Here is a 12,024-nt window from a genome sequence, read left to right as displayed (position 1 = left end):
GGCTGCACTGAGTCTGGATTTCAAACTACTAAAATAGCAAACTATTTTGAAACTGCAGTGGTTCTGACAGGAAATGAGGACCGAACTGCACTTAATGAAGGGAGGGAGGGAAAAACAGCAGAGTGCTTCTGGACATGGTAATTCATGGCTCTACTTGTATTTTCACTTGCTTATAAAGGAAATTCTGACAGCTGCCAATATAAACAGGGTAAGAGCACTAGCAGAGAGTGTACAATTCCTGAATGTGTACACACATGGGTGTGGAAGAGACAACAACCTCCAGCAAAGTCTGACTTTTCCAATGCACACTCTAATTTTGTCCAATTTAGAGAAGAGAGTTTAAAAAGGAGGAGGAAAGAACCATCCCTTTATCAAATCCCTCTTTTCCAATCGTTCCCTTCTCCAAACCTCAATAAGGCAACCCGTGACTGTGTGCAAAGGAGCAAGGTGAGGAATCAGGACACTTGATGACTCCCCTGTGTAACTATGTCCCCAGACAGCAAGTCTTTTTGCCCACTTCTGAAAGCTATTTTCCATCTGGGTCCCTCACCCTCATGCTGAGGAAGCAGCAGAGGAAGATCCTCTCCCTCCCTGGGAAGCCCAGTGACTCCTTGCTGCATGCATTCAAGCCCATTTTTTTTTTGACAGGCTGAGGCCACACAGGGCAGTTTGGGGAATCTGTGCAAGTGTCAAACCATGCAGATTTCCCTGATCTCTATCAGCCCAAGCTCGAAGTCCAAGTCTGACTTTCTCCAAACAGCTTGTTACAGAAGTTCTTATATTCATTCTCCTCATAAAACTAAGTCACATGCTCTTTCCTGAAGCTTCTATTTCAAACCAGCACAATAACCTCTGATCTGGGTTCTCATTTCAACAGTGCCTCACAGGCACACAGCTCTTGCACTACACTCAAGCAGAAGACTTTCTGCCTAACATGTAGCTTCAGCAGTGATATTCACTTTCTCAAAACCATACTCTTCAGAGTATGCATTCTCAGTGCATTCTCTGCTAAAAAGCACTGATCTTCTCACTTAAAAGCACTAATACGAAAAATTCAACTTGACACAAAATCACAGAAGAGGCAAAGGCACTTTCGTTTCATTGTGAAATGCATCTGCAGACATCAACATCCCCATCAGGAAGCATCCTCAGCACTTCCATCTTCTGTTGAAGTTCAAGCTCTTTGCCCTGTACTTTTAGGAAAGGTTAATTATCCCCAAAGGAAGATTCATCCTATTTCTCCACAGCACCAACAAGTTCTAGGACAATACACAGTAGAAATCTACAGTCTGAAGGAGTTCAGTCACAATAAAGCTTCACAAGACAGAAACTGGCATTTCTGCCACTGAATAAAGTCACTAAGTAACAACACTGTAATAACAAAAAAAATGTAGCACACCTCAGGCTTCGATACAGCTGAAGAATGACATCCATACTGCTTCTCAGAGATGACAGCACGCTCTCATTCAGGAGCACCAGAAAATCCGTGTTCCTCAACCTACCACAACCAGGGTTGCCTCCAGACAGACAAGTGCTGGAAGAGAGGTATTACTCTAATCTCAGTACTTCCTCTCTCCCGTGCCACTGATGAGGATGAATCATCAGTTAATAAACAGTTTTTCTTAACTGATGGGTGCAGCATTTTCAACAGCACTGCAGACGCATTTCCCTCTACCCTTGTGCTGCAGAACTTAGCTACATAAATCCACACAGGAGACACTGTGCAAACACCTGACCACTAAGAGCTTGTAGCAAACTTATTCCAAAGAACCTGAGCTCCTGATGATCTGGTATGCTGCCACAGGTGCCATGGTTCTCAATGCTCAGTCCAGAAAACTTGGGACTCCTGCTCTTACCTTTCATGTTCAATCTTCCTCTAATCTAGTGTCCAGAGCAGCCTACTCCCTCAGAAAAGAAAGGAACCTGAACAGATTGCTTGACATTCGATTAATAGGATTAGTCTCCTCTTGTGGTCAGCCTTCCTGAGCTATGTTCCACTTGCCACAAGCTGATTAGCTGTCTGCTTAAGGAGGAGCTGGGATAAGTTTCCTTCTGACGGCAGTGGAGAGGCAGGCACTGACTGTAATAATATGCTGTTTCCTGTCTGCGGCTGAGCTGAGAGGTACTTCACAACAAAAAAGGGTTTACAGGAGCTGAGGAGTTCAGGCACCACCTCTTCCAGTGAAGAGCCTTTAACTAGGGAGGAGGGGTCAGCAGCACAGCTCCTGACTGAGCTTCACTTCCACTAAAGCATCAGAAAGATTAAACTACACATGTCCCTTCACAGAGAGGAGCTTCCTCCTATGGGATTTCAAAGCTCAAAATAAAATGGGATGGGAAGTGAATGTTGCAATTCAAGTTATGTGAATTATGAGGGCAAAAGTCCACACCACTACATCACCATTTGCTAGCAATAACTGGAACATATGAGAATCATACTGATACGCAAAATATGTACCTGGAAAGATCTAACGTCCTTCCTTGGCCCTCTCCTCTTGATGACAGGTGTTTTTTAGTTAGGGTTTTGGAGATATTTGAGGGGCTTTCCCCCCCCTTGGCTTTACACAAATCCTGCACAAGGCAGGAAAGGGTCAATGAACCGATCACTCCTTCAGCTGTGCCAATTGCACTGAAGGCAGCAGGCTTAATTCAGTTGGCACCTTCTAGAAAAAGGCAGATCTTCAGGCAACACACCAACAACCTGAGGAGTAAGAATTTGCTCCACACACAAATATTTACAAAACTGGGCCTAAGGAAATGACCCAAAGTCCTTTCACAGACTCTTGAGGGGACAGCTGTGATGGCAAAGTGTTGGCCTGAGCAACAGTTAGAACCACTGGTGCTCCCCAAACCTCACAGGCTTCACAGGTTAGAATGGGAATGCTGGATAATTCAGGTCCATAATACAAGTAAAGAAGTCATTTTGTATCTCCAAATCCCAGGCTTCCTGGAATGATCTGGATCAAAAACTATTGTAGGTTCAAGCATAGAACTCATCCTCATCATGCATTTTGTTTTAAAGCTCCTAAAGCAACTGCAGGCTAACGCATTAGGTGAGCACATCCACAAATCAAGTTACTGCAAAATTGCACTGTCCAAGAAAAAATTGCTCATGAAAACAGCTGAAGTCTCTTTGGGAAGACCCAGGGCATCCAGTGTGATCCCAAATCCTCCGCTTTTCAGAAATCACAGGGTGTGGCTGGGAAAGCTCTGCTCAGAAGTCCGGGTCAGGCTTTGACCTCACCCATCCAACGCTGCTGCTCTCTCATAACGAGTACAAATGTAGGCACACATCAATGGCAAGAATCCAGGCTAAAAGCTGATCACTATCTTTGAAATAAATGGGTCTAAAGTACCAGGACAACATAGTTATCATTAATGCATATAATATCTCAAAGGCAGGTACCAAGAGGATGGTGCCAGACTCTTCTCAGTGGTGCTCAGCGACAGGATGAGGAACAGTGGCCATAAACTAAATCACAAGGAGATCACCTCAAAATGAGGAAGAACTTACTTATGTTGAGAGTAGCAGAGCACTGGACCAGGCTGTCCAGGGAGTCGTGGAGTCTCCCTGGGCTCACCAGAGTGGAGTCATTCAAAACCCGCCTGGGCACGTCCCTGTGTAGCATGCTCAATGTGACCCTGCCTTGGCAGGTGGTTGGACTGGATGATCTCCAGAAGTCTCTTCCAACACTCACAATTTTGTGATTCTGTGATGGCTGAGTTTGTACCCCAGCAGATCCTCTAAGGTGTTGTGAAAGACAGCACTCCTGGGAAAATCCACTGGTGAGACATCTATGCACCAGGTACTAAGGGCCATACATATAAAGAACCAGCTACTTACAGCCCAGACATCCCAAAATAATTTACCTTCTAGACAGATGACTTAGAAGGACACCAGTGGCAGACGTGACAGAAGCAGCAAATATTACACCTACAGTCGTCCTGAGAGAAGAGAGCCTGACATGGGACTCCTATCTGATTTGTCCCCAGAGGCTTCCTGCTAAATAACTCTGCAGCTACTCTGCCTGACCTGAATTAAAGGAACAATAGCTAAACATAAAGCTTTTCCTTACACCTCTCAGGGGACAGAGCTGTATGACATCCTAAGCTCAAAGATGTCCCTAGTCACATACTCCCAGCCCATTCTATAGTCACATATCCATTAACTCTGGGTAGCAGTCCTGAAAACTGTCCCCAAACAGGATACACTTACTGAAGAAATCTATGCAAGATCAACTAAGTAAACAACAGTGGAACCTGTATTACACACTTTTCTTTTTAGAGAAAGAGGTCTGTGTTGTAATACTCGCTCTTCTTCCTCTGCTGTCTGCTAACAGCAAACAAATCAGCTGTCAAGACTTATGTCCTATGTAAAAGGCTTACTGACAGCTGGATTTTTAACCTTTATTCCTCTGTTTATGTGATATAACCTTTGTTGGCTCCATGCTCTGGTTTTCTTCTCTCAAGGTGTTGCCTCTCCATGTACTGTTCATCAGTTTCTCCTCTGACTGGTCACCCTTATTATCTCTTTGTGTTGGATCCACACTGCTCCTCTTGAGTGGTTTATCTAGTGTTTGCTTTCCACCTCTTCTGTTAGTACTTCAGAAGTGTCATTAATGCAACCTGACCTTCAAAATCTATACATTAAGCAGTACTGATGCCTGGATAGAGGATGAGTTTCCTCAGAAAGCAACCACTCTTTCATAAATCCAAACCCACCAGTCTCCATTGAAGAAAACACAGAAACAAAAAGAAAACCAGAACACCTAAAACTCCAGAATAACTTTCTCTGCTATACAACACTAAATGTTGGAAGTTTTTGGTTTAGGATAAAAGCTCAGTAAGTCCCACTGATTTGAAACAGATAAAAAACATTAAAAGCATCAGAGAACACTGAATTTAGAAAATAACCAAGCTGGAGGGATACAGGGGAAAACAGAGTGCTCTCAAAGAAAACAGAGAGGAAATTGCAAGACTGCAAGGAATCCAAAGCACTGATGGCAGTGATGTGGCAGACCAAACAGCAGCAAGACAAGGCAACCCTCTGATTTTCTAAGTAATTGTATAGCTTAGGGTAAACCACAGTCAAACCTCTCTACAAGCCATGGTAGAAAGAGTTGATAGAAATTAAGAGAAGAGATGTTTTAATTAAGTTTACCTGAACCCCATTACATAGTGATCAGCTGGAGACAGTGCAAACTCTGCTACTTGAGCATCAAAGTAATCCTATACTTTTTACACTCTAGGGAAGGCAGAGCCTGATACCATAATCATGGAAATAACTCTTCATTGTTGGACTCAGATGGGGCAATCAGAGTGCAAACACACCATTTCCTCCTGTCCCTACACAGTATGCCTGACAGAGATTAGATCTCTCCCAGCTATAAAAATAAGCAAAAAAGTAACCTGAAAATTCAGTCTTTGTTTGTATACGGGAAAACTGAAGCAAAACCCAAGAAAAAAAAGCTTTATTTCCAGGTAAATAACTTCAAATTCTTGAAAATGTAATCCCCTATTGAAATCACTGCAGAATCCTTCTCTCTGTGCACACACACTGACACCTTATTCTACTCACTATGAGACCAAAATGTGTCTCTTACTTGTCCAATTACGGATGCAGAAAATGTTTTCAAACTTTAAGTAAGTGCTGGGATTTCATTTGGACATAGGGTGGGCATCATAGCTGCTTTGCAAAGGTACTGCAAAGCAAAAAGCTACAGCTACGTAACAGAAACATCCTTTGCCAGATGTTTAAAGCATTAACTCTAGGCACACTTGCTCAGCCTTGGTCACCACCTGCAAGTCACCAACCTACAGTATCAGCCTCCTCCCTCTACCTGGACTGCTCCCCCCTTCACTTTGCTGCTTCCTTTCTCCACACCCTCCCTTTTGACCTCTTCAGAGGCTACATGGAGGTTACTGCCGTTAGCCAGTTCTGAAGCTCATGCTGCTGCTTGACACTCACCCTGCACGGCTGTTAAAAGCTTTTTTCTGCACACCAGGCATTTCCCCCAAAATGGAGATTGTGGAACACCTGCACCTCAGCAACACATTTTTTGTCCCAGTTACTAAGCCTGGAGAAAATTACGAAGCGACACCATGACATTTCCAAACATATTTCACATCTAACAAGTATTCTAAACCAATTCCACAGTTATTTCTATATGACTTTTGTTCCTCCTTTTGCTTTGCTACTATATATAGTATGCATATAAAACACACGTACTGCCACACACAAATAAAGTCAGAGAAAGAAGTTTACATATTTTAAGGCCTGAAGGGAAAACTAAATTCCTTGAGCAAGATCTCCAGCATAAACATCAATATCACCCCCAATTCCCTCAGCAGAACAAATTTTTCTGTCCCACTGCATAAATGGCTTGTACCAAATCCTCCTATTGGATGAAAATACCTGAATGCAAAGTTCTAGCACTATATGTAGTAACCCATGGTATTTCCCACATGCATGGAGATGAATTATGATGTTATGAGGAAAACAAGTAGCTTTTTCCAGTAAAAGATGCTGCAAAGACTGTTAAGATGTTTTTAAGCTCTGCAGAAGAGAAGAGATGTGGTGGAAAGATGCAAGAATGGAAAACAATGCAAAAAAGCCTACCGTGAAGCTGTTGTTGACATTCTTAGTGCTGGATTCTGCCACACTGGCATCTGTCAGATCCACCTCATCAAAAATAATGGACTGGAAAGAAAAAATTCAAAACCCCAATGAATTACTGAATCCAGTGTAGAAGCAGCACACTTAAAGGGACATGCTTGTACGTCTGCCTAGCAGACTCCATCAGAACCTTATGTGATTTGAAGGAAAAACCCAGCACCAACAACATGAAGGACTTGGACATCTAGTTCCATACACTGGGGCTTGCACTTGCCTGTCTTCAGGCAGTGAACATGACAACTTTATTTTTATTAAAGATTTTTTTTAAAAAGTAGGGTTTGTTCTTGTGAAAAGAGACATATTTATATCAAGAACTTTTTTCATTCACATTTTTCCCTTTCTTTGTCAGCTTCTATTGATTGAGAACCCATTCCCTACTGTCCTGGGTTCAGCAGTAGCAGTCATTTTTTCTCCTTCTTGGTAGCTGGTGCAGTGCAGTGTTTTGACTTTTAGCTTGGGAACAGAGCTGATAGAGATGTTTTGGTTTGGCCAAGGACTTTGTGAGCCTCATGCTCTGCCAGGGAGGAGGGGAAGCCAGGAGGAAGCAGAGACAGGACACCTGACCCAAACTGACCAAAGAGGTATTCCATACCACAGCACGTCATGCCCAGGATGTAACTGGGAGTTAGCCGGAAGGGCTGGGGAGACTGCAGGGTTGGAGGAGGTATCGGTCGGTGCTTGGTCGGGCTGAGGGGGGCGAGTTATCGGTCGGCTGGGGCTGAGGTGTTGTATTCTCTTCCCTTGTTATTTCCTTTATCATTATTATCATTGGTGGTAGCAGTAGTGATTTGTGTTATACCTTAGTTACTAAACTGTTCTTATCTCAACCCGTGGGAGTTGCATTCTTTTCGATTCTCCTCTCTGTCCCTCCGAGAGCAGGGGGAGGGCAAGAAAGGGGGGGGAAGTGAGCGAACGAATTACCTGACTGGGTTTAAACCACGACACCTACTAAAATGTACTGGGGAGGGGGGAGATTGGAAGATCAGAAGATCAGTATCACATGTCCACATGATGCTTTACTCAAAACCCGAAGATTCTAAGAATGAGGCAAGACACAGGAATCTTCTACTAACTACAAAACCTGAAGATACGTGCTTAAACAGCAGAGGTCTTTCACCTATTGAGGGCTGCCTTCTCACAGACACCCATCTGCCTCCAAAGCTCCCACAACTAACTTTCTTCCCTTGGATTCGTGTATTGTCAAGACCTTACCTTAGCAGTTTTTGCATAGTAGAGTGTTCGTCCTCGCAGCTTAAAATATCGTCTCTTCCAGCGCTGGAAGGAGCTGGTCTGTTTCATCAGCATCCCCTCTTTTATGATAGTCTACAAAACAAGGAGAGGAGAAGAGTGAAGCACGTATTTTACTGACAGGCATCTTTTATGCTCTCCCACTCCATACCGATACCAAAGAAGACTGAATCTTGAGATCAATAATCTTAGTGCCCTCTGCTGGAAGTGCTTAACAAATTCACTAACAAAAGTGAGCAAATTTAAGATCAAACCATACAGTGCACAACCCACATCGGGTGCAGTTTTATCTTCATCTCCAGTGTTAACACCAAAAGAGATAAAGAACTCATGACTGAATGAGCATTTCAAAGTCTAACAAGGACTAAGGGAGTGCAACAGTTAAACTTGCTGTGGTCAGATTTCAGTTGTGGGTAATTGTGCCTTTCATTTAAGAGGCATTTGATTACACGCACATACACACCACAGTATATCTGTCCCTATCTCCAGTTCTGTCTTGCAAAATTATCAGCATCTACCTGGCACAGAGCTGGCAAGCTGCAGGCCCACAAGGCAGAGTGAAAGTAGTGTGAAGAAGGAGCTATATCCAACTTCAGCATTTGGTATTCTTCAGATAGTCTTGGCCCAGCCTCAGCACTCTCTGGCTGGCTGCCATTTCCCAGGGCTGCAGCGCCAAAACTGTCTACGCACACTGCCTCTTTTTTTTCCCTTTAACTGCTTTATAACTAGATTGACATACCAGCATACACAGTCCCATACGCTTGCTCACATACTACGCATACCTAGGGGTATATATCTCATCCACATGCACTTCATTCTACTTTGTCAAATAGATTCCTTTGCTGGAATAGCTGCATGAAAATAATCTCAAGAACTGCAGCTTAGAAAGACAAAAGTCAGAGCTGAGGGTTCAGCCCCAAATTACTAACTGAGGGTATTGCCTAGGAACTGCAAAAGGTGTTAAGTCATGCCTCAGAACCACAAGAAACCTACTTTTCTCCCCAAGAAACAGCTCCCAGGAGCCCACTTCTTGCTGAGAGAGCCCAATGCGATAAATACACAGTTAAAACACAAGAAACAAATGGTCCAACAATCTTGTAAGACAGGTTATTCTGTATCTTGATGCCAGGAAAATTACACAGCTTTAACGTACCAGAGGTCTCAGCGGAGCTCAGATTTGTAACAGTCAGGTCACTGATGAGTATCAATTCACAAACACAGTGCTAAATGCACATTGCCAGGCAGTGAGCCAGGTGTGCCAGGAGCACAAAATAAATACTCTCACTGATCCACAGGGTTTAGTTCATTTTAGAAATCCTTTCCAGGGCACTAAGCTTGCTTTAAAAATGCTATATATATTTCTAATGTGGGTCTTTCCTTTCTGAAACAGCTGCAGATTTTAATACTTTCCACACACACACTGGCCTTTGCCAAGCTCAAAGTTTCCTCAAAAAGCACTTGGAAAAAAATGCTGACTCCAAGAAGAAACATCCGTCTGACAATACGTGCTTCTCTCTCGCTCCACTGAGCTGTCCTCAAACTGGCCTGAGAGATCATAGGGCCCGGACCACCATGGTGATGCCCCTGCTCACAAATCAGCTGGGAAGGAGTGGGCTCCCGCATACCTCTGCATTCGAAAGAGAGCTGCCAGCCATAGGAGCCACTATTTACCTTCCTCCACTGTGCTGGGAAAGAGATAAGGGTGACAGCTCCCCTATCTCCTCCAAAAGAAGCTTCATCTACCTTGGGAGCCTGGGACCTGGCCAGCTCTGAGGCTAGCGAACACCAAATCTCACCATTTCCCAGTGTTCTGTTTCACAAAGCCACCCGCACACTTGGCAGGAGCACCTGTCAGTGCTCAGGCAAACACCAGCTCAGTGTGCGTGGTTCAACCAGGAACCATCAAACTCCACAGTATTTCCAACAAAATGAAAAGAGATAATGAAAATGCGTGATCAAAGACTAAGCTCATATCAAAAAATGGCCATCTCCCGCATCAGCTCCCCAGAACTCTGAAATACATCTTGGCACACATCTTCCACAAGTCACAGCAGGGACAGAGCAGTAAGAATACACTCTTAAGATGCTATATGTCATCTGGGAGAGGCTCTTGGGTCCACAAGTCAAACACACTATATAGCAATACCAAGAAAGAGGATGTTAAACTAACTTAGAGCTGGTGTCATGCAAAGAATATGAAACTCGGCCATGATCTTAATCTGAAGCTTCAGTGTAAAGGAAAATTGAGTTCAAAGACTGACCCAACAGTATCCCTTGGGGAAATGACCCTGAAGGCGAGGCCTGAGCTGAAGGCAATCATCTGCAACCACAAACCATCTGCATTCAGGTTCCTACTCTGCCTTGGACTTTTTGCAAGACCCCAATAAAGCTATTTTCACTCTGTGTGTACCCATCTCCCATCTGCCAAGTAGAACAAACAGCACTACTAACTCTGTGGAGTCCTGCTGGAATATGCATGTGTGTGTATGTCTTTCTGATGAGTTACTTTATCCTCCAGCACCTGAGTATCAAAGCGAAATGCAAAGCAACAGCATCTAAATCACCATGCTAAAGAAATCATACATTTCTGCAGTTCTTTCTGAAGGGAAGAAAATGGAACAGTAGCAAGAGATTTTCCAGATTAAGACAGAACATTCTTGAACAAAAGCACATAAAGTTTAGAAATGAGACAGGGAAAAGTAGCCACTGAATTCTGCGAAGCCCTGACCTGAAGTCCAAGAGGAACTAAAAATCCTGGGGAAGACTCCCAGGATGCAATGCCCAAATATATCAAGTCAGTCAGGAGTCTAATAAAAAAATAACTTGCAGGAGGTTTCAGAGCTCTGCCTATTCAGATATGCTTAAACTGGGGTCAGCCAGAGCTTCTCATTCCCCAGGCTCAGCCAAAAGCACTCTGGCCGCTCAAACTCCTGCTCAGCCCACCAGAACAGTAACTCACAGCAGAAAGATACCTCTGCTTTCCTCAGCTCCCACTGCTCCCACCTGCCCTGCTCAGCTCCCCGCACCTCAGCAGGGCTCACTCACCTCTGCACAAGACGTACATTCCTCCATTCCTCTTTTAAAACAGAACCCTCTTTTTTTTTTAATTAACCAAAAGGCAACGATCCCAGAGGTCACCTTGCCCCTCCCTAAGCAGCAGTTTATGTCATTTGCCGGCCTCTATCTATAGAAAACCTCACAGCTACATAACTCAGACATGAAAGACCAGTGAGAAGCAAGCTCTCGCATGCATGCACTGCTCAGAGAAAACAAGCCTCTGGTTCAGAGCTGCCCATCTCTGCACGAGAGCAGCTGTTCTATTTATAGGCACTCAGCTCAGTAAAGAGTTTGGTGGGTTTGGGCGGAAAGAGCTGGAGATAAGATCAAGATGACTTTATAAAATAATTCAGACATTGCTGCCTTTCTCCTCCTCTATTTTAATTTTACAGCCAAAGGACTTGCTACTTGCAGAGGAATGCAGCTGAAGAGAATTAACTTGGGTAAGGACCTGACAGCAGTGACAGCAAATGAAAGAAAAGGGGGAAGCTGAACAGTTATTTCTGCTCACAGCCTCTCTCTAGCCTTTTTAATTTAAGATCTCTCTGATCAGATTACCAGGCATGTAAATTATCAAGACAAAAGTAAAATAACTTCTCCCATAACACATCTAGTTTTAGTGGTATACACTGAATCCCACAGGAAAAGCTGCTGCCCTGAAACATCATGAGGTTTCATTATGTGCATCCTATCAAGGGTAAATACAAAAATTGTTTGTGATGGAACTATCCAGACTGCCTTCTATCCAGCTACATTTATCTTCAGCATGGTGTGTCCTGTGGCACGGCACTCCATGTCCAGACAACTCGGATCAAGCCTAAAATGATGTGCTACTAGTTTCAGTAGTGACCGCCTTTTATCATGTTAAGAATCAGTGTAAAAAAGGTTACTGAGCAAACTGACAATTTAAAGCAACACTGCACACAGCAGAGAGTCTTAAGCATCTCTGCAAAGAATATGATTAGACAGCTGAAAGGCAGGTCTTAGGAAATTTCTAGCATTTCACTATTTATCTTTGGCCTTGAAGAAAAGCAACTTCCTGC

General features: G+C 43.7%; 1 protein-coding gene across 7 annotated transcripts in view; it reads right to left on the bottom strand.

Moving 5' to 3' along the window:
• DGKD (diacylglycerol kinase delta) overlaps positions 1–12,024 on the bottom strand; it is a 64,664-nt gene that overhangs the window by 41,057 nt on the left and 11,583 nt on the right. For 4 of the 7 annotated variants that reach the window (XR_009745489.1, XR_009745488.1, XM_061465342.1 and 1 more), the window contains exons 2-3: positions 7,889–7,999; positions 6,620–6,700 (exon numbers count right to left, since the gene is read on the bottom strand). Coding sequence is in view for 3 of the 7 variants with exons in the window: in XM_061465342.1 (XP_061321326.1) it covers positions 6,620–6,700; positions 7,889–7,999 (192 nt within the window). In the remaining 4 variants the exon portion in view is untranslated. Of the gene's footprint in view, positions 1–1,399; positions 1,526–1,856; positions 2,102–6,619; positions 6,701–7,888; positions 8,000–10,969; positions 10,989–12,024 lie in introns of those variants that run through there. The other 3 variants (XM_061465343.1, XM_061465346.1, XM_061465347.1) reach the window with 3 other exon arrangements.

Source organism: Pezoporus flaviventris, unplaced genomic scaffold, assembly GCF_033815535.1.
Source record: "Pezoporus flaviventris isolate CSIRO_AGI_PZ_B2104156 unplaced genomic scaffold, CSIRO_AGI_Pfla_v1 ptg000040l, whole genome shotgun sequence".
In the NCBI taxonomy this organism is placed as follows: domain Eukaryota; kingdom Metazoa; phylum Chordata; class Aves; order Psittaciformes; family Psittacidae; genus Pezoporus; species Pezoporus flaviventris.
The sequence above is the reverse complement of the archived record's forward strand: the minus strand, read 5'-3'. Positions and strand labels throughout refer to the sequence as shown.